The 27,776-nt window shown below is 48.2% G+C and overlaps 1 protein-coding gene across 4 annotated transcripts; it reads left to right on the top strand.

Annotated features, from left to right (window-relative positions):
* The first annotated feature begins 326 nt into the window (after positions 1-326).
* On the top strand, positions 327-27,280 carry NDE1 (nudE neurodevelopment protein 1). Of its 4 annotated transcripts, none has more exons than XM_023246712.2 (10): positions 327-436; positions 8,079-8,204; positions 9,686-9,839; positions 15,614-15,762; positions 20,827-20,963; positions 22,439-22,618; positions 23,965-24,056; positions 25,072-25,226; positions 25,668-25,738; positions 26,043-27,280. In XM_023246712.2, the coding sequence occupies exons 2-10, from the start codon at positions 8,122-8,124 to the stop codon at positions 26,117-26,119; spliced, it is 1,098 nt and encodes a 365-aa protein (XP_023102480.2). In that variant the 5' UTR covers positions 327-436; positions 8,079-8,121; the 3' UTR covers positions 26,120-27,280. The 4 variants fall into 4 exon arrangements, with proteins under 4 accessions (XP_023102480.2, XP_023102481.2, XP_023102482.1 ...); XM_023246713.2 differs by lacking the exon at positions 26,043-27,280 and adding an exon at positions 25,915-25,982; XM_023246714.2 differs by lacking the exon at positions 25,668-25,738.
* The last annotated feature ends 496 nt before the right edge of the window (positions 27,281-27,776 follow it).

Here is a 27,776-nt window from a genome sequence, read left to right as displayed (position 1 = left end):
AAGGACATGGAGCGTTGCTTAGCCTAAGCGGACCTGGATCTTTGTCCTTCCCTCCATTTGGGGAAAATGCTATCGGTGTTTAGGGGAGGGAGTCGCATTTTCTTGAAGAGCGTGGCCCTCAAGTCCAAGCCCGTCCCGGGATGTCCAGGGACCCGCCTGCACAATCCAAGGCTGGCCAGGTCCCTGCCCAGCAGCCGGAGCCTCCCAAGCCGGGGCTGGCCCAGTGCAGCCGCGTGGCCACGCCGCGCCCTGGCCTGGGAAAAAAGTTTCCAAACCGCGCTGCTAGGCGCTGATTGGCCGAGGCGGACGCGGTCCCGCGGCGCGGCAGCCAATGGACGCCGCCCGCCGCGGGCGCGGGGGCGGTGGCGGTGGCTAGAGGCCGGGGCAGCGCAGTCTGCTGCTGCCGCCGCCGCCCGTCCTCGCGAACCAAGCCCGGGTAAGTTCGGGGCTGCGGGGGCCGGGGGTGGGGGCCGTCCCGGGACCGCCGCCACCGCCGGGAAACTCTTCCGCCTGCCCTGGCGCCCGCCGCGCTCTCGGGACTCCCAGGAGCCGCCTTGCAGGGAACCTGCCGCGCCCCTCGCTTTCCCGTCGCTTCCCGGCTGCCCGCGCTCCGCGCTTCCCGGGCGCTGGGCTCAAAAGTCCCGCTCTCTGGAGCCTCCCTTGCTAACTTTGTGCCTTCCCACCTTTGTGTCCTCGCGCCCACCTCTCGCCTTTGCCAGCTTCCTTTCTCTTTTAGCGCTGGCCTCTCTCCGACCTGCTCTCCTCCTCGTCCCCAGTCCCCGCTGCCCGGCTCCTTTGCCCTCCAACCCTCCTCTCACCCCCACCGGAGGCTGCCCTTTGACTCCCCTAGTCTCTCTTCTCGCTGTTTTCGGCCTTTTCTCGGTCCCCGCCACCTCCTTTCTTCCTGCTGCCCCAAACTCCCCCCTCCTTCTCGTCCCTCCTCCCCCCCCTTCTCGTCCACTGCCCCTTGCTACTTCCACCCTCAGTGCAGGCCTCTTTCCAAAAACCTCCCCCCTCCTTGGCATCTCCCTGTCTTCGGGAACGTGTTTGGAACAGCCTCCTTCCCTCTGCTTCTCTCAGATCTCTGCTGCGGGAAGGTTCAGATTTCCCCTGACAGCACTTAGGGGAAGGATTGGATAAAGGATGAAAACGCTTAATATACAGTTTGAATGCAGTCGTGGGGCTCACCTGCCTCTCCGAGGTCATGGGAAATCCCGCCATCACCTTGGGAAGCTACCTTATCTTCTCCAGTCATCTCAAGTTCTCTGCCTCCTGAGGGTCTGCGCTTCCCTGATTTCTTTGTCCAGGGTTTGTACCAGGTTGTGCCTCTTTCTACTTTTAGCCTCGAGGCCCCTTTTAACTTCCTTTCTAAAGAAATGGCCTTTTACGGCGCGCACTGGGCAGAAATTTGTCATTTTCTATGCTGGTTTTGTTTCTGTATTCTTGGATAGGATGGCATTTTAGGACACGGGTAGGGTTCTTTGAAGAGCAATTGGATCCCAGTGGCTCCCAGAGCCACTTTTCTGCCCCCACCACCACCCTGGTATTCAATCGGGATTGAAACTTAAATCTTTCCTCTTAGTGTGTCTGTGTCACTCGTGTAGCATTAGATCCTTGAGGTCTCAGAGGCCTCTCCTTGGCATTTTTTATTCTCTCATTTTGGATATTAGTTTCTTAACTTGGCTGATTCTCTTAGGATGTTATTTTTGTTTCCAAAGTGTGTTCTTTCGCGTTGAAATGTGTGAGCCCAGGGAGATTACACTCCCTTTCCTTACCAGATAGATTACACTCCCTTTCCTTACCAGATACTTTCCTAACGCGAGCGGGGCTGCATGCAGAAGGTTTGTGTCAGCAGCTAGTACTGTTTGCACCTAGACCTGACGTGGGTGCTTCGTCTCTGCCTGTCCCAGCAGCGCCTGGCACTTAGTAGGTGTTTGGAAATGTTTGAGAAGGGGTGGAGAGAGAAGCCACAGTAGGGAAAATTCTTCCCTTGGCATCTTGATTCAGTAGAATAAAATTATCCTGGAACAACAGCCGTTCTATTTTTTTGATCCCAGTTTAAGCTTTTTAAAATTTCAAAGGCAATATATGCTTACCATAAAAATCAATGTATTTAGCATTGTGTCAGTTACAGGCTCTGATCTATTTGCCTGCTTTACCCCATCTGGTACAAGCTTCCAGACCCTTTTCATGTACGCAGGGAGAGCGAGATTCATTTATAAACGAAACAGGCACCCTTTCTTAACATAGCATGAACTTTCTTCCATATTAGTTCGTATGATTCTTAACAACTGCATAATTTTCCAGGCAGTCCCCTGTTGACAGTTGAGTTTCTCCAATTTTCCACATCAGTGGATGATGGCGTACACCCTCGAGTATATGTCCTTGCATGCCTATCTAAGTATTTTTGTAGGAAGATCATTACAGACTTTGAAAGCACAGAGACAGAAGCCAGACTTGCTGACTCTTGACTGGTGTTGCCCCAGTGATGCCACTTCTGCAAAATGCAGAGCCCGCGTCACCCCCCTGCACCCGCCAGAAGCTGGGGAAGCACGTGCTGACGTTTGGCAGTGTCTTTGCCTCCCTCCCTTTCCCTTCGGCTCTTCTGTGTGTTTGGATTGGGAAGGATTTGAGGCTGGGGTGAAGGGCGGCGAGTTACTTCTTGATAGTTTATACATGTATTTTGCTCCTGACCAGCCGTGCTGGCTTTCTTCGCTGAGAGGAGAGCCAAGGGACATTGCTTTGTGTTTTCTAGGGTTTTGAAATCAAAGGTATGTGTGTCTCAAGTATGTTTTCAGCTTGCGGAAACACATTTTTGTAGGAGTAGGAGATCTAAGCGATGCCAAGTGGAGAATGTATGCTTTTCTAGCTTCTTGCTCCCAGCTTGTTCCTCCTTGCATACCGTAGCATGTACTTTTGAGGTACCCATTAGGTTTGTCCACAGAGCTGCTGGGACACGGTGGCACGATGGTGTGTTGAGAGCACAAGCCGGGAGGCAGAAGGCCCGTAACGCTCGTAGCACAAAAGGAAGAAAGGCAGGAGCACTCGCTCATTTTTTAAGCTAGTGGCTACAGAGTTGTATATACTGAGACCCAGCGTTTACAGCTGCCTGCCACAGCGCCTTTTAAAAGACTGTGTGGGCCAGATGGAACGGGTGAATCTGACCTCTCATTAGCCTGTTTGCAACCCCAAGGAGATCTTGAACTGGGATTCAAAGACAACACCCTCCCCCAACTTGCACTTGGGTTTGGGGTGCCTCTGCCATTGGCTCGTGCCTGTGGAGATGGCCAAGGTATGCCGTGTCTCTGCTCCAGTTCCCGGTCCTAAGAACCCCAGAGACTGACTTGCTTACTCTTGCAGTCGAACGGCTGAAAGAGCATAAACTTGAAGATAACTTCCTAGGTGCCCAGCACACGGCTAATGGAAGCTGGTGATACACTTGAGGAAATTATGCCGGGAGAAGGAAGTCTTTGCGAGTCCTCTTACTTGCTTTCCATGGCAAAGAATAATGCGCATTAGAATGTGAGACGTTTCAAAAATCATACCTCTTTTTAAGATTGTTATTGCATAGCAAAGTGAGGTTCAGCTGTTACTTCTTCCTCTATAACATGTTTTTCCTCTTCCCTAAGGATTGTTATTCCAGTGCAGGGGTTTCTGGTTGAAATGCCAGGCCTGTGGTTTTGGTCCTTGAGTTGAATTAGTTACAGATTGTGCAGGCTCCGGTAGGAGCTCAGGTCTCTGCTTAGCTTCCCCTGCCCTCGCCCTGAAGTCCAAAACCAGGGGCACCTGGCTGGCTCGGTAGGTGAAGCGTCCGACCTGGGCTCAGGTCATGATCTTGCAGTTCGTGGATTCGAGGCCCTCATCGGGCTCTGTGCTGACAGCTTGGAGCCTGCTTCAGATTCCTCGTCTCCCTCTCTCTCAGCCCCTCTCCTGCTGGTGCTCTGTCTCTCTCTCAAAAAGAAACAAAACATTAAATTTTTTTTAATAAAAAACAACCAGAGCTTTTCCATCAGCATGGTTGTAATTAGAGCCTCTCTCACAGTGGAAATACCTCTTAAAACATCTCAAAGTCCCTTCCTGAGGATTCAGTTTTAGTTCTCACCGGCTACAGTAAATGTTTTAGGAAGCTTTTTCTCCCTAAAACTCATCTGTCATAAGAGTTCAGGATGAAGGTTATTAAACTCCAGTATGAGATACTCCTCTAGTAAACCCGGGAAGGGGGTAGTTTCCAACATGGTATCTTCTCCCCCAGATCCTTCCAGCTAAAGAGATGCCACTCAGGTGCTGAGGGAGAGTGGAGCTTTCCCCATCCTAACGAGCATCTTAAGGATTTACAGATGTCAGCCATAAACTGGTCTTGAGAGCTTTCTGGCTTCCTGCCTTTCCTTCACCTGACATCCTCTTCCTGCTAGTACCATTCCACAAGCATTTATTAGTGCCTGTTACATGCCAGGCACTCTTCTAGGCATTGGGATAAAAAAGCAAGACAGAGAAGGCCCTTGTGCTCAACAAATGGTATTCCCATGGGGGAAGATGAACAAAAAACTCAAAATGATGATAGAAAGCAGAGGTTACTATAAGAGAGAAGGGCTGGAGGGGGTATTAGGTGGGGCATTAAAATAAGGTCTCTTCGGGGAAGGCGGTTCAGCTGAGATCTGAATGATAAGAGGGACACCTGGGCATAGATCTGAGGAAGAAGCATTCCAGGCAGAGAATAACACGTGCAAAGGCCCTGAGGTGGGAGCAAGCGAGGTATGTTCAAGGAACAGAAAGAAGGCAACGTGGCTTGAACGTAAGCTAATGATTGGGGTCTGGGGTAGAGAACGTTTCGAGAAGTATGCACGAACTAATTACATTGAATATTGGACATGTTGTTTTTCCAAACAGCGGGAAAAGTCCGCCTACACCCATTGTTCCTCACTTTCTTGCCCTACTACACAGACCCCCGTGCCACGCATTTGAGACTGTCCTCAGTAAGATAATCAGTGGCCACGCGGTGCTCACTCGCGCGGGCTCTTGACATTGTCGGCACTGGTTTGTGCCTTGGTATTAGATGAGATCTGGGCTTATTAGAGCTTCGGGCTCCAGCAGGGAGTACCTACCAGACCTAAGTTTACCCTCACCCATTGCCACGTTAATTACTGTCATTTACATTCCAGCTGCTCTATTCCTTTTACTTCCAATGAAGGAGATCATTCACTACTTACCTTCATTAGGATTCTTGGGGCAACAATCCAACCCTAACTGGCACATTCAAGAAAGGGAGTTGGTCATCTGTCATAACCTTAAATCAGGTATGACTGGGTCCAGGTGTTCAAATGATGTCATCAGGACCCAGTGTCTCCACCTGTTGGCGTTGCTTTCCTCGGTTTTGGCTTCATTCTCTGGCCGACCCCTCCTTTGTGGTGGAGGAATGACCACGGACAACTCCAGGCTTACCTCCTACTGCCTTACCCTAGTGGAAAGAATGTCTGTCTTTGTTCCTCCCAGCTCTATGGAGATATAATTGATGTATAACGTTGTGTAAGTTTAAGGTATATAGCATGATGATTTGGTTTTTTCTTTTTTTTAAAGTTTATTTATTTTGAGAGAGAATCCCAGGCAGGCTCTGTACTGTTAGCGTGAAGCTTGATACAAGGCTCAGAACCACCAACCATGAGCTCATGACCTGAGCCAAAACCAAGAGTTGGACGCTTAACCGACTGAGCCACCCAGGCGCACCTGTTAGTGTAGCATGACATGTGGATACATGTATATATTGGGAGCCGATTACCGCAATAAGATTAGTTAACACGGAGGGTGTGTTTCTCGTTGGCTCTGCAAAAGCCCTATGCCTGGACACTGATTGGCCCTGCTTGGGTTAGGCCCACCCCTGTCTTTGGCTCAGTTGGGGTTGGGACCACCCGTGAACCAATCACTGACCTAGTTTGGGTTAGGCCCACCCCTATCATTGGCTCAGCAGAGATTAGGCTGATGATGGAGACATCCATTCCATCATGTGCCTCCTCCCAGATGCTGATACTGAGTCAATCTAGTACATCTGAATCACTCTGGAATGAACATAGGGTTGGTTTCCCCAAGATAAGGGTGTTGTTACAGAAAGATGGAACAAAAAATGCTGGACTGGAAAAAAAGACAATAACGAATGAACAGCATTCTGTTCTACCCAGCTTCTGTGCTTCCATCAAGCTTTCAGACAGACTCTGTTTCCCAAAAGGGCGTGGGGGTGGGGTGGGAAACAAGCATGTTGTCCCTGGAATAGGGAAGGGAGAGAAATTACGAAGAAGATGTGAATATTGGTACTAACAAATCTGTTTATCAAGAAGTGCTGCACTCAAATAGAATTGTGATTGTTTGATTTTTTTTTTTAACCAGGGATCCAGAAGTTGGTGATTTTGTCCATGCCAACACTAACTTATTTAGCTGAATGATTCATATTTGTAGTCAAAAATACAGCTTGCTATGTCTTGCGGAATGAGGGGTTGCATTCATTCTTTGGTCCTGAAGGACACACACCAGACCGAGAGCTCTCTGGAGGGAAGGAAGGGACCTTGGAGACCGCTCATTTGCATTTTTGACAAGTTCAGAGCCTTACATAAGTTCAGGGAATAAGCTTTTGCACGGAGAGGCTCTATCAGCAGGGAGTCTGTGACCTGACAGCTGTCGGGCAAGATCTGTGTGTGCTCTAGCCTCTCCTGCATTTCTCTGAGCCCTCAGAGCCAAGGCCCCATTCCCACCCCCTACCCTGTAGCTCCCCTCCCTTTTGTCTTCTCACACCCACTTCTCCAAAATTCCCTCTACTTCCTCTTCTTTGCCTCCTGGTAATTCCACCCCGTTTATTCCTCCTCCCTCCTCCTCTGTGTTGAAACTACCCTTGCCCACGTCACCGGTGACCGACATTTCTTTCGCGAAGTCTCCTGGATATTTTCCAGCCCTTATCTTAGCTTCTCTGTTGCGTCGTGGATACTGGGGAACATTCCCTCCTTTCCCCTAGATGCCACGTCCTCCCAGGACAGCTCACCGTCTGGTTCTTGCCTCTGTTTCTCCGCTGTCTCCTTTGACTGCTGTTTCTTTCTTTGCCTACCAGGCAAACGTTGGCATTCCTCAGAGTTCCATAAATAGTCCTCCCTAGATTGTCTGGCGGTTCCATCACAGGATAAAGGGAAGAAGCAGCTACAGGCTCAGGACTCTCAAATTTGTGTCAGCCCAGGGTTCGCCCCAGAGTCTCACATCCACTGTTGTTGCTAGATGTGCCACAGGCTTCTCAAGCCCGAAGTGTCCCAAACCGGGCTCCTTATCCTCCTCCTCAAAGACATTCCTTCTCTTAGGATTTGTCTCTGCTGATGAGGATGGTGGGGGCACCGGGTGTCTAAACTGGAACCCTGGGAGAATGTCCTCAGCTCCTTTTTTTTTTTCCTTGCTCCTCCTCGAATGAAATAAATAAAATCTTGGTAGTTTTGTCTATTTGTGGAATGTTTCCTGTGGGTGGGCTGGATTTTGTCTGCCTTTGATGTCAAGTTTTGGCAATGTTTTATCATTTAACCCGACGTAAAATTCAGGAATTTTTTTTTTCCTTCCTGTTAAAGATCCATTATTGGGTTAAGTGTCCGACTTTGGCTTGGGTCATGATCTCGTGGCTGGGGAGTTCAAGCCCCATGTTGGGCTCTGTGCTGACAGCTCAGAGCCTGGAGCCTGCTTCGGATTCTGTGCCCCTTCCTCGGGCCCTCCCGTGCTCATTCTGTCTGTCTCTCTTAAAAATGAATAAGTAGGGGCGCCTGGGTGGCGCAGTCGGTTAAGCGTCCGACTTCAGCCAGGTCACGATCTCGCGGTCCGTGAGTTCGAGCCCCGCGTCAGGCTCTGGGCTAAGGGCTTGGAGCCTGGAGCCTGTTTCCGATTCTGTGTCTCCCTCTCTCTCTGCCCCTCCCCCGTTCATGCTCTGTCTCTCTCTGTCCCAAAAATAAATAAAAAACGTTGAAAAAAAATTAAAAAAAAATAAAAATGAATAAGTATTAAAAAAATTTATAAACATCTGCTGTTGAACCAGATATGCAAATAATTTTAAAGCTTTTCTCTCCCAGACACCATGCTGCAAGAAGAGTGACCCCTTCCTCTGTTTCCACAATGGAGGACTCGGGAAAGACTTTCAGCTCTGAGGAGGAAGAAGCAAGCTACTGGAAAGATCTGGCCATGACCTACAAGCAGAGGTCAGTCTTCCTAAGTCCACCTTGCTTTTTCTCCCTATCACCGTGGCAACAGCCATCGATTTTGTCGCTCTTCGTAGGCCACAAGCACTACGAAGGACTTGACATACATTCTCTCCGTTAAATCTCAAAACGGCCCTGTGAGGAAACAGTTGTCACCCCATTTTACAGATGAGGAAGCTGAGCCTCAGGGAAGGCAAGTAATGTGTCCACCAAGGTCACACGGCCAGTAAGGAGCAGGCCTAGGATGTGAGCACCAGAGCCTGTGGTCCCAAGCAAACCGCCGTGTTCCTTCCCAGCTGATTTTCCGGCGGGGCTCCGTCGGTTCCAGACGCCTTAGCTGGTCAGCCCCCTCCCCGGTGTGTGAGGAAAGAACTTCTCCCTGTGTCTAACAAAATGGATCGTTGCAGATTTTAAATTTGAAAGAAGTGATTCTGCGTCCATATTTGGGAGGAGAGTGTGTGTTCAGCATTTCTTCTTTTTATTTCTTGTGGGCTCTTAGACTCTTCGTTGGGAGGTCTTATTCCAGTCCCTCTAATTCCCTAATTTTATTTATTTATTTATTTATTTATTTATTTATTTATTTATTTGTTTATTTATTTTTAAATTTTTTTAACATTTATTTATTTTTGAGATAGAGAGTATGAATAGGGGAGGGTCAGAGAAAGAGGGAGGCACAGAACCTGAAACAGGCTCCAGGCTCTGAGCCGTCAGCACAGAGCCCGACAAGGGGCCCAAACCCACGGACCGCAAGATCATGATCCGAGCCGAAGTCGGACGCCCAACCGACTGAGCCACCCAGGCGCCCCTCTAATTTTTTTTTTTTAATGTTTATATTTGAGAGAGAGACAGCGTACAAGCAGGGGAGGGGCAGAGAGAGCGGGAGACAGAATGCAAAGCAGGCTCCAGGCCTGCCGCAGGGCTCGAACTCACGAGCCAGGAGATCATGACCTGAGCCAAAGTAGGACGCTTAAGTGTGTGCCACCCAGCGCCCCTAATTTCCTTACTCTTAATTCGACTTAAAGATAATTCAGGCTTAGCATTTAAAACCGAAAAAAAAAGTGTTGCTTGACTTTTAAGGACTGAAAAGCTGGAATTGGGTGTTTGTCCCCCTTCCAGTGGGACAAGGAAGCACTTAGGTCCGGTTTCTACTTAAAAGTCAATCTGCAGAGGGTGTGCAATCCCACGAATACTTTCCACACGTTGAGTTAAAAAATATATATATATATGGTGAAAGAATGAGTGAAGAGTGAATGGGCTTTGGAGTCAGGCACCCCTGGGTTCAGGCCTGAGGTCTGCTTCTGACCCGTGTGACCTTGAGGCAGGTCAGTCGGCCTATCTGAGCCTGGCTTTATCTGTAAAGTGAGGTCAGTGATAGTTTCCGCCTCACAAGGCAGTTGAGTGAAGAGCTCATCCGTGCATAACCCTCAGTAGCTGTAAGTGCTCGATAAACGCTTCCCCTGACACGGCCGGGAATTCTGTAGGGCCGAAAATACCCAAGAGGAGCTGCGAGAGTTCCAGGAGGGAAGCCGCGAGTACGAAGCCGAACTGGAGACGCAGCTGCAACAGATTGAAACCAGGAACAGGGACCTCCTGTCGGAAAATAATCGCCTTCGCCTGGAGCTAGAAACCATCAAGGTGAGAGGAAACGGGCAGCAGGGGTGGGGTGTGGGGCGTGCGCCTGGACAAGGGAGCCCTGCCTTGCGAGGGGCCGCGGCCAGCCCCGGGCTCCCTCCCACCCCTAGGCCTGCCGGGCGGATGTGGTGGTGGAACCCTTGTTTGCCCCCCATGGGCAGAGCTCTGTGGGAGCAGACCACACAGGTGTCCCCGTGGCCCATTCTTGGGTGTCTACCACAGTCCCACAAGGCCTGCAAAAGAAAACGTTTTGAGAGGATGGAGTGTCACTAGATTTGCTGATCGGGGGTATGATAGCCCCTAGATGCCTACTGATGTTAAAGTAAAATACGGACAAATTTAACTCCTCGGTTATACCAGCGACGTTTCAACTACACGACAGCCGCATGTCTAGTGGGTATCATGACTGGACAGAGTGGTGCAGGGTATTTCCATCATTACAGAAAGTTCTGTCAGACAGAGCCAGTCGAGACCAGGTTTCTCAGCCTGGACGCTGCTGACATTTGAGGTCAGGTCATTTTCAGTTTAGGGGGCTGAGTTTTACACTGTCGGATGTTGGTGGGGGGTTTTTTTTGTTTAAAAAAATTTTTTAATGTTTATTTTTGAGAGAGAGAGACAGAGAGAGTGTGAGTAGGGGCAGGGGAGGGACAGAGAAAGGGAGACACAAAATCCAAAGCAGGCTCCAGGCTCTGAGCTGTCAGCACAGAGCCCGACACGGGAGTCAGACTCACTAACCATGAGCTCACGACCTGAGCCGAAGTCAGATGCTTAACTGACTGAGCCACCCAGGCTACCCATGGTTTTTTTGTTGTTGTTTTTTCCTTTTAAGTTTATTTATTTATTTTGAGAGAGAGAACAGGGGAGGAGCAGAGAGAGAGGGAGAGAGAGAATCCCAAGCAGGCTCCATGCTGCCAGTACAGAGCCTGACGTGGAGCTCCATCCATGACTATGCGATCAGGGCCTGAGCCAAAATCAAGAGTTGGGAGCCACCCAGGTGCCCCACACTGTAGGATGTTTAACAGCGTCCCTGGTCTGCATCCAGTGGATGCCAGTAGCTTCTGCCCCAGATTATGACAACCAAAAATATTGCCACGTATCTGGAAAACCACTGGTCTAAAGGGTAAAGACTACCTTTTGGACATGCTATAGGGCTTAGCAGATAATCGCTAACACTGTGCCCCGGAGACTGAGTTTCTCAGCCCTCACGGATAAGCAGGATCACCCAGCAAGCTTCGTAAGTATCAGGCCTGAACCCACCCCTGCCGTGAGAGTCCTGGTCTCAGTAAGTCTGTGGTGGGGGGACACAGGCATGTCTGCCTGTCTTTTTTTTTTTTTTTTTTTTTAGTAAAGCTCACCATGTAAATTTTGATGAGCTGCTAGGGGAGGTGTGGTGGATAGTGGAAGATGTGCTCTCAGCCTTCTGGCAGCTTTGTGGGGAAGACAAACCTAACTCCAAAAAGCACCTAGGGAAAAGATACTCCGTGACGTAGTACTGGCCAAGAGATGCTTCACACAGAAAGGTCTGTATGCAATGGAGACGCAGCTGCTGGGAGGGATTTGAGCTGGTGTTTGAAGGTGAGGAGAGGGTGTGTGCGTCTGTGTTTGTGTGGCCAGCAGATTGGGGCAGAGGGGTTAAGGAAGAGCTAATCTGGACCTTCCACAGACACAGACGAGAGCAGATGTCAAGCAGACCTGGGAGTCCTGGCTTTATGAGTTCATGGGAAACAGCGGGGCCAACAAATGGACTGGGGATTGAGGGATGGGGAGGGGCGGAGGAAAGACCCTGAAGTCCTCAGAAGCTGAGCTGTGGAGTGCAAGTTGTATGTTGCAGACCGCAGACCCCAAGCTGGCCATCTACAGGTCATTCTCGCACATGCACGGTTTTTGCTTAGCCTTCAATGGCTCTTTATTCTGCATATTATGAAAGCTTGCTTGCACACAGCCAGGTGGAAAGAATTTTCCAGCACATGTCTGTATATCCATCACCTGTGCTCTACCAGTAATCTCTGCTGTACTTGATTCTTATTACCTAGCTATCCCTCCCTCGGTCTACTTTTCTGTTGCATTTCAAAGTGATTTGCAGATACCTATTTACCTCCCTGTAAATACTTCAGCGTGTTAGTGTTAGCTAGAGTTGAGGTTTTGTGTATAGTTCGTTCTTTTGATAGTAAAACTTATATCTGTAGTGTTTTTTTTAAATGTTTGACATCAGTATCCAAAGTTGCGAGGCTTCCTATAAAAATTGGGATTTCTGACTTCCTTTGAGAATCAGAGGATCTGACCATACCAGGCCTGCGTTCTGCCCCCCAGCGAAAAGCCAAGTAATGGTTGAGTGCTCACCAGTCCATCCCAGTCCCCACTACGGTCCCCCACCTCTGTCTCTGACCCTGAGGAATGAGTGTCCCTTGCTTTATGCCTACACCTGGCCCACACAACTCAAAACAGCCTGGCCCCTACAGGCATTAGTATTTGACCCCTGCCATGAGCACTGAGGGATCACTATAGCTCTTAGCCTGAAGCGGACTCGGGGTGGGAAGCTGTGTGGAGGGAAGATCAGCAGCAGTATAAATGATAGTTGGGAGAAGGAACGAGACCCTCCACGGAGGCAGACTAATACTGAGCAATGATGAAGTAATTGTTTCAAGACTGAGCCCTTGAACCTGCGGAAGCCGTTTTTTTTTTTTTTTTTTTAATTTTTTTTTTTTATGTTTTATTTATTTTTGACAGAGAGAGACACAGTATGAGCAGGGGAGGGGCAGAGAGAGAGGGAGACACAGAATCCGAAGCAGGCTCCAGGCTCTGAGCTGTCAGCACAGAGCCTGATGTGGGGCTCAAACCCACAGACCGCAAGATCATGACCTGAGCTGAAGTCGGACACTCAACCGACTGAGCCACCCAGGCGCCCCCTTCAAGAAGACATTTTTATGACAGCCACATGACAGATGCATGAGGCACAGAGCATAGAGTAGAAGAAGCAATAGAAATACCTTGGAATGAAGAATACTTACTTGCCTTGGGGTACTTGGCTGGCACAATTGAGTCAGAGCATACGAGTCTTAAATAAACTAAAAAAAAAAATTATTTTTTGAGAGGGGAAGGGGAACCTAAGCAGGTTCCACACTGTTGGCACAAAGCCTGACGTGGGGCTTGAACTCAAAAACCTGAGCCGAAATCAAGAGTCGGACACTTAACCAGCTGAGCCCCCCAGGCGCCCTGAGGGTGCGACCCTTCATCTTGGAGTAGTGAATTCGAACCCCACGTTGGGTGTAGAGATTACTTTAAAAAATAAGTAAGTAAATAAAAACTGCCACCAGCACCTATTTGTCAGTCACCTAAGGGGAATGTATTCGGCTGTGTCAGACTTCTTGACAACTGGCTTATTCATCACAAGTCGAATGTAAAAGCCTGTAAGGGATCAAACAGAGCGTCTGTTTATGGCTCCATCAACTGACCGCTTATAATAATTAGCGCCAAATGAAAGCACAACATGTAGCAACAGCTTTTCATGTCTGCAAGTTCAAAGGACATCATTTGAATCTGAATGCTGGTGGAGAGGCCCGTTAACTGCATCTTCTTGAACCTGTGTTTGAATTTAGGTTAATGACCTAGGATCCCATGCCTTCCTGTTTTATTTGGAGATGCACACAAATAAAGGGTGTGAGGCCGTGAGAGCCAGGCCTGGGAACTGGCCCCTGTGTGGATCTTGGTCTGCCCCTCCTTGACTGAGCGGGGATGCTTCCTCTGCTGCGGCCAGGAGACACTATCAGAGGGGACTGGCCAGGAAACAGAGTATCAGAGGGGACCGGACAGCGTGAGGATGTGGAATGGCCTCTGTGTCCTCACCCTGTAAATAATCTGCTTGTTCTGTGGGAGTGTGTCTTTCACAGGGCTCTCGCCACGCCTCTCTGGCCTGGGCACCATTGTGTCATTCTCCCTGTGCATCCAGACTGTATCTAGCAACGCCTTTGTTGACTCAATTGAGTCAAGAAGAGTTTGTTGTTCAAACTTTCCAGTTTGACTTTGGGCCTTTCCTATGGGAAGTGTTTTCTTTTGTGTTGTAGATGAAGGGAAAGCAGTAAGGGTGTTTGGTGAAGGAAGGTAATTTGGGAAAGGAGACAGAGCAGAATGTGTGTGTGTGTGTGTGTGTGTGTGTGTGTGTGTGTGTGTACACACCTATGTGACCTGTAATGAAATGGTTGAGGGCACTTTAGCATAGTTGTTTCTTTGTTTTTTTTGTTCTTAATTTTTTTGTTTGTTTATTATTTTGAGAGAGCGTGAGCGGGGGAAGGGAGAGAGAGAGGGAGACACTGAATCCAAAGCAGGCTCCAGGCCACAAGCTGTCAGCACAGAGCCGAACACAGGGGTCAAACCCATGGACCTTGAGACCATGACCTGAGCTGAAGTAAGTGGTGCCGTTAGCACAGTTTCCTTAACAGCATAAGCCCCAGGGCGCCTGGGTGGCTCTGTCTGTTAAGCGTCTGACTTCAGCTCAGGTCATGATCTTGCAGTTTGTGAATTTGAGTCCCGCATCAGGCTCTGGCCTGACAGCTCGGAGCCTGGACCCTGTTTCAGATTCTGTGTCTCCCTCTGTCTCTCCTCTCCCCTACTCATGCTCTGTCTCTGTCTCTTTTTCTCTCTCAAAAATAAACAAACATTAAAAAAAAAAAGCGAAAAAAGGAAAAGCACCAGCCCCAGTGGCCCAGGTTGGATCTAGGCTCAGGCATTTGCTACCAGTTGACTTTGGGCTAATGGGGTAGGCTCCATTCACATCTCCGAAATGGCATTCAGCGAGGCATCGTAAGCACGGTCCTGAGCCCAGAAGCTGGCCCAGAGTAAGCATGCGATGAATGTTAGCTGCTGCAGTTGACTGTTCCTTCCTTGGAAAGTACTAGTCAAATCACATGAAGCTACTTTTGGTGATAAGTAACAGGTTGTGGGGTTTTTTTGTTTGCTTCCTTCCTTTGCTTCCCTTCCCTTGCTTCCTTGCTTCCCTCCCTTCTTCCCTTCCTCCCCCAAAGGTCCCCAAATCCCTTTCAAACCCCCATGCTACACGGGGAGTCTCGACATAAAGTTAGAACAGTTATCAAACTAAGCACATGGTTTTCTGCTCTTGTTACGAGGCAGCAGCAACCAAAGCTGTTGTGATTCCTTACATGTAATCCAGGGATGTCACGTGAGGTGGATCTGTATTGCCCTGTGGATGTTGCTTGGAGACATTTATGTGGTTTTCTGTGGCTGTGTGGATGCCCTTGAACAAAATGATGGCTTTGAAGATCGTTGGGGGCTTCTTACCCAGAGGCTGCAGGGACCAAGTTTGGGAGGGGGCAGGGTGGTGCAAGGTGCTAGTGGGCTGGGAGGCAGGAAGTACTTGGTACATAAGAGCTTTGAGCGGTGGCCCCGTTCTTGCCATCTGCCCTCCTTTGCTTCAGAGTCCGTGTATGTGGAGAGAAGGTTCTACTGACTGAGGTTAGGCTTGTCCCCTGGTTGTGGGTGGCCGCGAGGCTGTCTGGAGCCACCTTGGGGAGTGATAGGAAGAATGGCCCCATAAAGATCCTATACTAAGGAGGAGCTAAATCCCTTAAATCAGGGCTCTGACGGGCTGTGCACACGGGGAGGTACGGATGCTCATGAGCTAGAAGCAACAGCGCCCATGACAACAGGAGTGGGCACAGTCCAGGAGTAATCCTCGGTATTTTAAGGCAATGCCAGGGAAGGGAGATAAACATAGCTTATCAGAAGTCTTAAATCACACACTCAGTGTCGATTTTGATCTTCAGGACAAGTTTGAAACGCAGCACTCTGAAGGCCACCGGCAGATCTCAGCCTTAGAGGATGACCTCGCCCAGACCAAAGCAATCAAGGATCAACTTCAGAAATACATCAGAGAGCTGGAGCAAGCCAACGATGACTTGGAAAGAGCAAAACGGTACGTCGGGAAGGAGAAACGGGTTTGGGAGCCTTTTTTCTCTGCTGTTGGCTCCCAGCACGTGGGTGCCAAGCACCGTGTTGAGTCTAGAGGATTCAGCCATGAGCCACACCAAGCCAGTGACCGTCCAGGAGACAGACAAAAGACATATCAGTGCAACTTGATGACAGCAGTAAGTGCTGCAAGTTCAGGTGCGATGGGGGTACTTAAGTGGACACAGAAGTTACACCATCAGTGGGTAAATGTCAGGCAAGGCTTCCCAGTGGAAGTGGCAGTTAGGCTAAGACCAGGGGGATGTATATGCATGACCCAGGGGAAGAGTATGAGGTGAGAACATTCCAGGCAGAAAGGCACACATGTGCTCATTACCACCCTAAGGTAAGTGTGTTCAAAGAACAGTATTTCTTTGCAAATGTTTATTTACTTTTGAGAGTACGAACAGGGGAGGGGCAGGCAGAGGGGGACAAAGATCCAAAGTGGGCTCCACCTCTAACAGCAGAGAGCCCGATGTGGGGGCTTGAACACACAAACTGTGAGATCGTGACCTGAGCCGATGCAGGGTGCTCAACCAACTGAACCACCCAGGCGCCCCCTAACCTGAGCCGATGTAGGGTGCTCAACCAACTGAACCACCGAGGTGCCCCCAAAGAACGGTATTTTGTAAACTGACATTCTGTTGCTGAGCAGAATACTACCAATGATAACTAAAATTTATTGAAAAACTACTCTGTGCCAGCCCCCCCCCTTTTTTTTAATGGAAACACATTAAAAATTAGATATATATTGCATATAGTGGCATGCACAGATTTTTAGCGTACAGGTCCCATCAGTTTGGGCAAATGGCATATACGCTCCCGCGACCCACACTCTTGTTAAGATGGGGAAGCTTTGTGTTGCCCCCACAGGCTCCTGTGTTACTTTTTAGCGGTTGCTTTAGGATCACTTCGCTGTACCACTTCAAGTAAAATGCAACAGCCTTGCAACCTTACAGTTTGATTTTTACCATCCTTGAACTTTATGCTATACTTGTAATACTGCTATGTCTACAAATGCCGTAGATTCTGAAATGCATAGCTATCGATTTGGCTTTAAAAAGTCAAGTGTGAGGGACGCCTGGGTGGCGCAGTCGGTTAAGCGTCTGACTTCAGCCAGGTCACGATCTCGCGGTCTGTGAGTTCAAGCCCCGCGTCAGGCTCTGGGCTGATGGCTCGGAGCCTGGAGCCTGTTTCCGATTCTGTGTCTCCCTCTCTCTCTGCCCCTCCCCCGTTCATGCTCTGTCTTTCTCTGTCCCAAAAATAAATAAAAAACGTTGAAAAAAAAATGTAATAAAATAAAAAGCCAAGTGTATTTGATTTTATTAAAAAAAAAAATTTGTTTAATGTTTGTTTTTGAAAGAGACAGAGCGTTAGTGGGGGAGGGGCCGAGAGAGACGGAGACCCAGAATCGAAGGCAGGCTCCAGGCTCTGAGCTGTCAGCATAGCTCGGGGCTCAAACTCAGGAAGGGTGAGATCATGACCTGAGCTGAAGTCGACCGAGCCACCCAGGTGCCCCTAAAAAGCCAAGTATATTTTAAAGAAATGAAGAGAGTAAAAAGATAGCCTTTTATATTTACCCACATATTTACCATTTTGGGTTCATTCCTTCCTGAGGATCTGGATTTCCCTCTGGTATCCCCTCCCTTGGGGCTTGAAGAAGTTCCCTTAGGATTTCTTTCTTTTTTTTTCTTTTTAAAAAAAAATTTTTTTATGTATATTTATTTTTGAGAGGCAGAGACAGAGCATGAGTGGGGAGGGGCAGAGAGGGAGACACAGAATCTGAAGAAGCTCCAGGCTCTGAGCTGTGTGCACAGAGCCCGATGTCAGGCTGTAACTCAAGAACCACGAGATCGTGACCTGAGCTGAAAGACACTTAACCTAGCCGCCCAGGCGCCCTTTCCCTTAAGATTTCTTATAGCGAAGGTCTGCTGATGGTGAAGTCTCCTTGTTTTAGTTTATCTCCAGGGGTCTTTTGCCTTCATTCTCTTCTTCTTTTTTTTAGGTTTATTTGTTTTAGAGAGAGTGGGGGAGGAGCAGAGAGAAAGGGAGAGAGAGAATCCCAAGCAGACCCCGCACAGTCAGCACAGAACCCGATGCGGGGCTCTAACTCGTGAACCATGAGATCATGACCTGAGCTGAAGTCGGGTGCTTAACCGACTGAGTCCCCCCAGGCACCCCTGCCTTCATTCTTGTCCACTGGATGTAGAATTCTGGGTTGACAGCTGTTGTGTGTTTTTCTTTCGGTGGGTTCTTCCACTGGTTTTCTGGTTTCCTTGCTTTAGGTCACAAGTCAGTGGTCATTTGAGTGGTCACTCCCCAGTATATAATGTGTTTTTTTCCTAGCTGCTCTCAGATTTTTCTCTTGATTTTTTGTTGGCAGCAGTTTGATTATGATGTGCCTCGGTTTTATATACGTGTCTTTTTTTTTTTTAAGTGTTGGATTTAACCAGAATAGATTTTTTTCATTTCCTTCAGTGATTCTCAATACCCAATGTGGGGCTCAAACTGGTGACCCTGAGATCAACAGTTGGATGCTCTTTGGCTGAGCCAACCAGGCGCCCCTATATGTATTTATCTTGACGGGGATTTGCTGGGCTTCTTTAGTCTGTACATCTCTCTTGACAGATTTCACTTGGGTCATGATTTCTCAAAGATTTGCGCTGGCCCATTCTCTCTGTCCTCTGTCCTTCTGGGACCCCAACTACACACATCAGTCGTTTTGATAATTGCCACACAGGTCTCTGAGGCTCTGGTCCTTTTATTATTTTTTTCCTCTAATATTTTTTCTTTCGGTTCTTCAAATTGGATAATTTCTGTTGATCTGGTTTCAAGTTCGCTGCACCTTTCTCTCCAGTCTGCTGATAAGCCAATTCCAATAGAGCTTTCAGAGATTGTATTTTCAGTTCTAGAATTTCCTCTAAAAAAAAAAAAGTGATTTCCATTCCTCTACTGTGGTTTCTCTTTATATCCTTGAGCATAGCTAAAGAAACTACTTTGAAGTCTTTTTCTGCTAATTCTAACCATGTAGGTTACCTCAGGGCTGCTTCAAGGCCACTGTGCAGATGCATGGTCCCAGTGTTAGCCAGAGACGTGGGAAGAGAATTTGGGGCTCCCATGTGGGGTGGATTCCATCACTGGAGCTGTAGGCAGAAAACTTCCGAAGATGCAAAGTCCACCCAGATTTCGTTGATCAAAGCAAGTCATGTGGCTCAAGTCCAGAGCAGGGAAAGTACATTTCACTCACAGGCCGTGGCAAGGATGTGGATGCAAGAAGGGAGGGAGAATTGGGACCACTTCTCATGGGAGCCAGTCTACCATTCACGTGGTTGAAAAATAATACACAAAGGGTAGAGTTTTTTTATGCAAATTCAGGCAAATAAAAATAGAAATTGGTGTTATCCCTACTCTCCTCCCCAACAGCATTCTATACACGCTGTTGTACATCTTCTTTCATACAACAGTAGATCTTGGGGATCTTTCTGTATCAGGACACAGAGAATTCTTTGTTCTTTTTTTCCCCCCAAGTGCATAATATCCTATTGTATGGTTGGTATTGCATAATACATAATACTTTATTTGTCCAGTCCCCTGTGGATGGATAGCTGCTACATTTGCATTCTTGTGCGGTGATCAGCATTGCTGTGATGAATGATGAACACTGCTTGCACAGATGTTTATCTGGAGAATAAATCCCCAGAAGTGAAATTGCAGGGTAAAGGGATAGACGCATGCGTGATTTTGATAGTTGTTGCCCGATTGTTCTCTCTGTAGTTACATCGCTTTACATTCCCAGCAGCTACGTGTCTTGTTTTCCACACAGCTTCCCACACAGAGTGGTTTTCAGACTTCACATTTCTGCCAATCTAGTCAGGGCCCAGTGGATACATTTCTGAATTCTGCCTGACATAGATTCCTTCTCATATTTTTAAGAATGATTTGTTTCTTTTTCTCTGAACTTTGCCTTTTTTTTTTTTTTAAACTTGGGTTGCTGGTTGCTTCTCATTTCTAGGAGACCTTTTATATATTTGTTGATGTGGATTGAAAATATTGAGAATTTGTCATTTGTCTTGCAGCTTTGTGTGATGTATTCGTTACTGTCAAGTTCTCTGATCTCTCTCTAGTCGATCAGTCACAGTGGCAGGGCAGGGTTTAAACAGCTGTTAGCCTGGGTTTTCTTTTTTTTTCTTACATTTCTTTCTTACATTTCTCACTCTCGTGTGCACTCTCTCTCTCTCCCTCTATATGTATGTATTCACATTTTTGCCAAATGCTGAACATTTGGGTGTTAAAATCAGATGAGATAGAGGTGAGGCCCCAGTCATTATTATAGAATGAATAAAGTTCTGGAATACTCAAGTTTTATATTTAAAAAAAACTTGGGGCTCCTGGGTGTCTCAGTCAGTTGAGCGTCCAACTCTTGATTTTGGCTGAGGCCATGATCCCGGAGTCGTGGGACTGAGCTCTGTGTTGGGCTCTGTGCTGAGCGTGGGGCCTGCTTGGGATTTTGTGTGTGTCTGTCTGTCTCTCTCTCTCTCTCTCTCTCTCTCTCTCTCTCTCTCTCTCTCTCTTCCTCCCCCTCCCCTTCCCCTGCTTGCGTTCTCTCTCTTAAAAAAATACATAAATAAAAAACTTTAAAAACGGTACACAGTTTTATTTTAGTAGGGTATTTGGAACACTGATTTGCATTTTGAGTCTCCAGGAGGAGATGGGAGTTTGCTCTCCTGGCATTTGGACCCTGTATGTTGTCCTGAATAAGGTGCTGGCCCTTTGCTAAGTGCCGTATGGACATTTCTCACTTAATCCTCAGGACGGCTTTGTGTACCTCAAGAGCTAAGATGATTCTCCTTCTGCAGGTGAACAGCCTGGGTCCCAGAAGGTTAAGATGCTTGCTCAAGTCTGTGGTGTCCAGGAGGTGCCCATGCTGGGACTCATGCCCCCTGTGTCCGCCCTTTCTCATCTCCCTGTTCTGTAGGCACCACATGGATGCCACTGTTTGCTCTCCGGGACAACTTTGCTTTTCTCTTACCAGGGCCACGATCATGTCTCTGGAGGACTTTGAGCAGCGTTTGAATCAAGCCATTGAGAGAAATGCCTTCCTGGAGAGTGAACTTGATGAGAAGGAGAATCTTCTCGAATCTGTTCAGCGCCTGAAAGATGAAGCCAGAGGTCAGGAAGACTTGGCTTTTTTCTGTGTGCCCTGACCGGTGTTTTCCCCTCTCCCTACCTGAGAACAGCTTCTCCTCCAATGTTGCCCAGTGTTACCTTTGCTGGAAATCTGTGACCTGCCCTAGTCAGAGGGCGTAGAACCACACTGGGCAGGCCTTGTCCCCGCCCCACGGTAAGAATTGTCAGATGTCTGACCCTGTAAAGACCCTCTGTGGGTATTCAAACCACCACTGGCTTTTTGTTCAGCAGGACTGTAAGAGTTTTGTGGGGAGAAAAGTCTTGATGGAATTGCTAGCTAGCCCATTGTTTCTCGGACCTGATGGCAGCCGAGGCAGTGGTTTCCAGCTCTGAATTCCCATCAGCATTTGCTCCGTGGAAGTTTGCAGTTCTGGGGTAGATCTGGGTGCAGAAGAACTTCTTAAACATCCCAATTAATTGTTCCTAACACTAATTTAGTTTCTAATGTATAGCCAGTAGAAGGGGGATTAAAAAGAAGAAAACTGCAAGTCTGAAAGGTAGTTCTGCAGTGGTTAAATAAATGACAGAGATTCGTTTTGTTTTATGGAACATTAAACAGTTGTTAAAACAAATAAGGTATAGATGTGAATATGGCTAGATTAAGGCCTACCGTTGAAGGAAGATAAATCATAGACCGTAAACGTGTTTCTGTTTACACTTAGTAAGAATTATTCCTAACATACGCTTAATAGATAATAGATAAACTGTACGTCTGAAAACGTAGAGAAAAAAGGATTGAAAATATCTCCCCCATATTATAGTGATAATGAGTCAAGAGGCCCATATGGGGGTTGGTGGGGAAAGTTGTCTTTTCCCTTCGTATGCTGTATACCCTGTTGAGCTGGAAATATCTTGAAGCAAGTAAAGCATTAGTGTATCTATCAATGCCATAGTTTTTCAAAAATTTTAAACCTTTTTGTTTTTGTTTTGTTTTTATTTTTAAGTAGGCTCCATGCCCATCATGGGGCTTGAACTCACAACCCTGAGATCAAGAGTCACACGTTCTAGGGGCACCTGGGTGGCTCAGTTGGTTAAGCTTCCAACTTTGGCTCAGGTCATGATCTCATAGTTCGTGAGTTCAAGCCCCGCGTTGGGCTCTGTGCTGATGGTTCAGAGCCTGGAACCCACTTCGGATTCTGTGTCTCCCTCTCTCTCTGCCCCTCCCCACTCATGCTCACTCTCTGTATTAAAAATAAACAAAACATTAAAAAAAAAACAGTCACATGTTCTACCGGCTGAACCAGCCAGGTGCCCCTAAACCTTTTTGGTTTTATTACAAAATCGTGTAGTTTCACAAGCCTGCTAGGCAAGGTCCTGTGGGTTTCACTCCCCTGAGGGTTTCCGCCCATGGGTTTTCATTCTGGTGCTTCTTTTCCCTGACCAGTGTCTACTGTCGACCCTCCCTTTGCCCTGTCCCCTGAAGCAAGGGCTTAATCTGAATCCTTGTCCTGGCTCAGATTTGCGGCAGGAATTGGCTGTGCAGCAGAAGCAGGAGAAACCCAGGACGCCCATGCCCAACTCGGTGGAGGCCAACAAGACAGACACAGCTGTGCAGGCCACGGGCTCCGTGCCGTCCACCCCCATAGCTCATCGGGGACCCAGCGCCAGCTTAAACACACCGGGGACGTTCAGACGTGGTAAGAGAACGGTAGTCAGGGGGATTTGCCTTGTTTCACCAAGCTCTCCACGGGTAGGGTGGTGGGTCAGGGAGGTACTGGCACTGGCTGTGCTGCAGGGAGCAAACTGGGTGCTCAGAGGGGCAGAGCTTTGAGACAAACTGGAAGAGCTCGGGTGTGAGGCAGCAGGGAGCGGTGGAGTCTGCAGTGAGCTGGACAATGGAAGCTTCTTCCCAGGGGCGGCTGCCACTTGCTCCCACCCCGTGACATGTGGGCCCAGCATTAGCGGACCTTTCCGTTCTTCATCAGAAGCCAGAAAATCCTCTTGTTGAACGTGAACTCTCCTAAATTTAAAATTCCAATGATCAGATAAAAAATTTAGAAAACGTTTTGTGGGTCTAGTGAGACGTGTGTCTAGAACTGGAGCTGGTGTAGCCTGGGGTGCATGGTTAAAAAAAAAAAAAACAAAAAACCCAACAACGAGAAATTGGAGATTTTGCCCCAGCTCCTCTGCTGATTCACAGAGGCTGTTATCAGGCTGCTTAATAGGAAATAACAGTAGGCAGCTACTAGTGCTCCGTGTGGGCTAGTTAGCCGCTATGCTTAAAGTGCTTTGCATATGTGTGACCTCACTGAATTCTTAGTACTGGCCCAGGTGCCGTCCCCATTTGACGGATGAGGAGACTGAGGCCCTGAGGAAAGTAGCTCGCCTCAAGTCATATGGGCGGTAAATAGCAGAGCTGAGATTCAGACTCAGGCCAGCTGGCTCCAGAGCTCACACTCCCTGTTCCTGCCATATCCCTAGGCTCGTCCCCTGGGATGAAGAGACTGGTGAGATTTCCAGAATGCCCATCTAGAGCAGTGTTTTCCACACTTTAGTATGCACGTGACTCAGCGGGGCATCTCGTTCAAATGCACCTGAGATTGAGCGGGTCTGGGCAGGACCCGAGATCCTATGCCCTAACCAGCACCCCAGTGATCCTGGTGCCTCTGGTCCCCGGCTCCTGCTTGGAGGAGAGAGGCTGTGGAGAGTTAAGACCCTTCCAGATGTGGTTTGCTTGGATGCTATTCATGTTCATTAACTGTATGGAATTCGTAGAATTTCAAGAAGACTTGTTTGGATTTTGATTTAAAAGAGTGACGTGTAAAGGTGAACAGTTAATACAGTCATTGTAAGGCTGCAAAAGGTCAGTCATCCCATAGACTCCTCGCGGGTTAGTTAACTTTTGAGTGAAACGGGCAGCATCCAGGATCAGAGCGTGGGGATTAGCCTCCCTGCCCCCTCACCGGGGTTCCACATGTAAGGACATGAGTGCACCGACTTAGACTGGGGATCGCTCTTATATGTGCTCCCTTTGCACACCCAGGTCTGGATGACTCCACGGGTGGGACTCCCCTCACGCCCGCAGCCCGGATATCGGCCCTCAACATTGTGGGAGACCTGCTGCGGAAAGTAGGGGTAAGACCGCCGCCTCCCCGGGTTTGGTGTGGTTCCTTGCCTGTGTTTCAGGATACCTGAGAGGGGCGACTTTACTGGTTCCTTTCCCCTGTAACAGAGCGTCCCCTAGCGTCCCCTAGCGTCATTCGAGCTCCTGTGGGCCTTGTTGTTGACAAACACCCAGAGCTCTGACTCCATCAGCCCTTTGACTTCTGTGCATATATTTCTTCCCCTGCCATTTTTCCTTGGAATTCGGGAAATCTGGCTGGTGTCTGTGATGTTTTTCTTAATTTAAGAAAACTGAGAAACATTTGAAAGTTCTTTTCCTTTTAAATGAGGGAGTCAAAGACAACATCTCAAAGGGCTAGAGCAAAGAACTCGACTTGAGGTTTTACCTTCACTACAGGGAAAGGTTTTTTGTGTGTGCTTAAGAAATAACACAGGTATTCTGTGTAGCTGTTGCTTGTGTTTTTTAAAATGATGCTGGCGAATCACATGATTTAACTCCTGCCAGCCTGTCGTCAGCCAGAATGTATGTAGTCAGAGCTGCGCCTTCATAGAAGCTTGCGACTCTTTTCTTGTGTTTTTACTTTGAGATTTTGGTTTTCTGGTTTTCTGTTCTGTAAACATGTTTCTCTTTAAATGTTTTGCACAGTTAGAGTAATAGATAAGCCTGGGGCGGTCTCAACGCCCTCTTGGTTTTTATGGGGTCTGTTTCCAACAAGGCCCAGTCCTCCCACACAAGCCACTCTGTGCACGTTTGATAAAGGTAAACAAAAGAGTAGATCATCCCGAAAGTTGATTTCACGTTTCCCATAGGCAGGGCTGGTGATTTTCCAGGAAGCTCCTAACTGTCTTAGGCCAGTGGCTCTAAAGGGCGGATGCACGCGGGGTTCCTTCAGGGCCCCACTCTTGGAACTCCCGCCCTACAACACAGTTCGAGAACCCCCGTTTGAGGTTATTGTCTGTGTACAGGCTCTGGGGAGAGGGGAGGTCTGCTCTTGAACCTGAAGGATGAAAGCACGTTTCTCTGCAGGCGCTGGAGTCCAAACTTGCATCCTGCCGGAACTTCGTGTACGATCAGTCCCCAAACCGAACAAGCGGCCCGGCCTCGGGGCGGGGGAGCAAACACAGAGATGGCGGTGGCGAGAGACAGCCAAGCAGCAGCGGCGTGCCTCTAGGTGACAAAGGGTCAGTACCTTTTTAGCTGTCCGCTCCTGGGGGGAGCCTCTCACCGCTGACCGATAGCCATTTTATAAAAGTTGGAGGATCAGGTCAATGAACCTTAACCCTCCACCCCCTTGGGACGCAGTGAGGTGGTGTCTTCCGGTGAAGGTTAAGGGCGAATGGCCAGGAAGAGGCTCGTTTTTATTACTCGAATCTGCAGCCCCAGCTCCTGGTCATGCTGTGAGAATGTCCTGTATGAAACACTTGTTTGGGACTTGAGCTTCAAAAGCTTCTCTGTTTCCCCTAGAGGAAGATTTTTTTTTTCCTTAAAAAAGAAAAAAAAAATCTTTAGAACCTCAGGAAACAGGGACTCCATTCCAGCCAGACTAGATTCCAGTAACCTGATGGGAAAGCACAACTCAGACTCTGACAGCTTTGGGTATTTTCTTACTTGAGGAAAATCAGGACAGCTTCTGGATGGGTTGATTTCCTAAGCTGCGTCGCCATGTTCCTGGACCCCGAGCCAAGTAACTTGGGTAGGTGTGGGGCAGACAGAGAGATGATGGGGAACGAAGAGTCGTTTTCCATGGTGTGCACGTGACTTCCGACCTTGTCGAAGAGGGTGTTTTTAGTGGGTCTGGTGTGACTGGGTCTGGTGTGGCCTCGGGAATGTGCGAGCTCGATGGCCAGTGTCCTTTTCTTCGTTTCGCAGGAGAGAAAATTGACACCCAGGGAGACCCTGCTCCTGCCTCTCTTTCCTCTTAGAACTTTGTGGGCCCTGATGTTAGCCAGTCTGTGACAGCTGTAATGTCCGCCTAATTTGGTTTGCTCTGTCTGAAGGTTGGGAAAACGCCTGGAATTTGGGAAGCCGCCTTCAAATATTTCCTCACCGTCGCTGCCGTCAGCCCAGGGTGTAGTCAAGATGTTGCTTTAGGAAATCCACGGAAGCCGAAGCCCCTGGTGTGTCTGTGTGGGAGTCGTTGCTTTTCTTTCCCTCCTTAAACTAGGTTTTTGCTTTGTTTAAGTTAGTTTAAGAACTACGAGCAAACAGTCACACTAGCCACTGAGGCCATCGCTCATGGCCCCTGGTAGCTGTCCCCGTGAAATGTTGTCTCCTCCTCCCCAGCCTCCTTGCCAGTGCGTTGCAAATCGACAGGGACAAACCGGACCCCCTGGACAGGGCTCCGTGGTGTGGATGCTGAGGCCACCCCATCATCTTGAACTGACCTGAGTGTTGAAGGATTTGGGGGTGTTTTTTTAATGACTGGAATTGCCTTAAAAATGGGATGTGAGCCCATCTCAGGCCCAGGCTATCTTCCGTAAGAAAATCTCCGTGCTCTGTGGCACCAGAAGGGTCTGTGTACTGAAATTGTGTCGAAGAGAGAAGAGTAGGATAGGCATGTGCCTTTTTTTAAAAAAACACACTATGGTGTAGTGTACCTCTGGGACTCACTCTGCCCCTCACTGAGGCGTTGGGAGCTGTGCTTGTGTTTCAGAGGCGATCTTGTGTGGACAAGGGCGATGGAAACATCTGTATCTTCTTTAGATCGTTCCCGATAGTTGGGTTTCCTGGAACTTGTGCCCTGGCCCTGGGGGTGACCTCCCCGACGGTCGTTGGGGTGGCGTGGCCTTTTGAGTACAGCCCCTAAGAACAGAACTTCATTCAAAGCCATGATAAAGTAACCATGGTGGCCTCCACATAGGATTGAACCACAGGATTGTTGTTGGAAGCTTCCTTGTGAAAGAAGACACAAACACGGGATTTTCACGTGGACGGAGTATGTGCTCAGCCCTGCCCGTCGTGAACGGCTGGCTCACACTTTTGGAGGCAAGTTAAAAAGAACACGTGAATTTGGGAGCATGGGCGCAGCTTAACCACCCTTTGTTACTAAGTTATTTTTCCAAGAGAATAGCAGAAATATCCTTGAGTTGAAAATAGAACTTTTCAAGTGCTTTTGAAATTCAACAGAGAATTAATCTCTGGTGCCCAGTTCATTACCATGGGAACATTCTAACCTGTATCGGGAAAAGACGGACTTCTATTTTTTTAAAAGAACAATAAAATCAAGAGAAACTCATCTTCCACGTGGTGGTGGTGGTGGTGGTGGGTAAATGCTGCTTTGTGCCTTGATGTTTGCTCGAACGGTGGCAAAAAGTTTGTTTTTGAACCAAGTAATCAAATACGAAAAAACTCTACTTGAAAAAAATTCCTCTTCACGTCAGCTTCTTAGAAGTGTATTTAGGATATGTTTGTGTATTGTTGAGGGTAGGTTGACGTTTGGCTATTGGCCTGAGTTCTTCCATTGCCATATCTCTTCTCAAATCTATTTGACCTCTACGGAATCAGTGGGTGGAATCAATTTGTGTGGAATAGAACTTCTGCAAGGAGAGGACGCACGGCCTGGTTTTGCATGGCCCCCGTAGTAACAATGGTTTTTATGTTTTTAAAGGGGAAAACAAAAACGGAAAGGTGAACACGTGACAGAGAACACATGTAGCCTAAAATATTGACTCTCAGTCTTTACAGAAAAAGTTTGTTTAAAAAAGCTTGGGGTGCCTGGGTGGCTCAGGGGT

The sequence above is a fragment of the Felis catus genome, chromosome E3 (genome assembly GCF_018350175.1).
Source record: "Felis catus isolate Fca126 chromosome E3, F.catus_Fca126_mat1.0, whole genome shotgun sequence".
Classification (NCBI taxonomy): domain Eukaryota; kingdom Metazoa; phylum Chordata; class Mammalia; order Carnivora; family Felidae; genus Felis; species Felis catus.
This window is presented reverse-complemented; position numbering and strand designations above follow the sequence as displayed.

What these genes read in the sequence shown, in the direction of transcription:
- NDE1 (XM_023246712.2), top strand. Translation starts at nt 8,122, where the DNA reads ATGGAGGACTCGGGAAAGACTTTCAGCTCTGAGGAGGAAGAAGCAAGC. An exon ending in ACCTGCTGCGGAAAGTAGGG is followed by an intron (nt 24,057 to 25,071) that starts GTAAGACCGCCG and finishes GTTTCTCTGCAG; the next exon opens with GCGCTGGAGTCCAAACTTGC. An exon ending in GTGCCTCTAGGTGACAAAGG is followed by an intron (nt 25,227 to 25,667) that starts GTCAGTACCTTT and finishes GAGGAAAATCAG; the next exon opens with GACAGCTTCTGGATGGGTTG.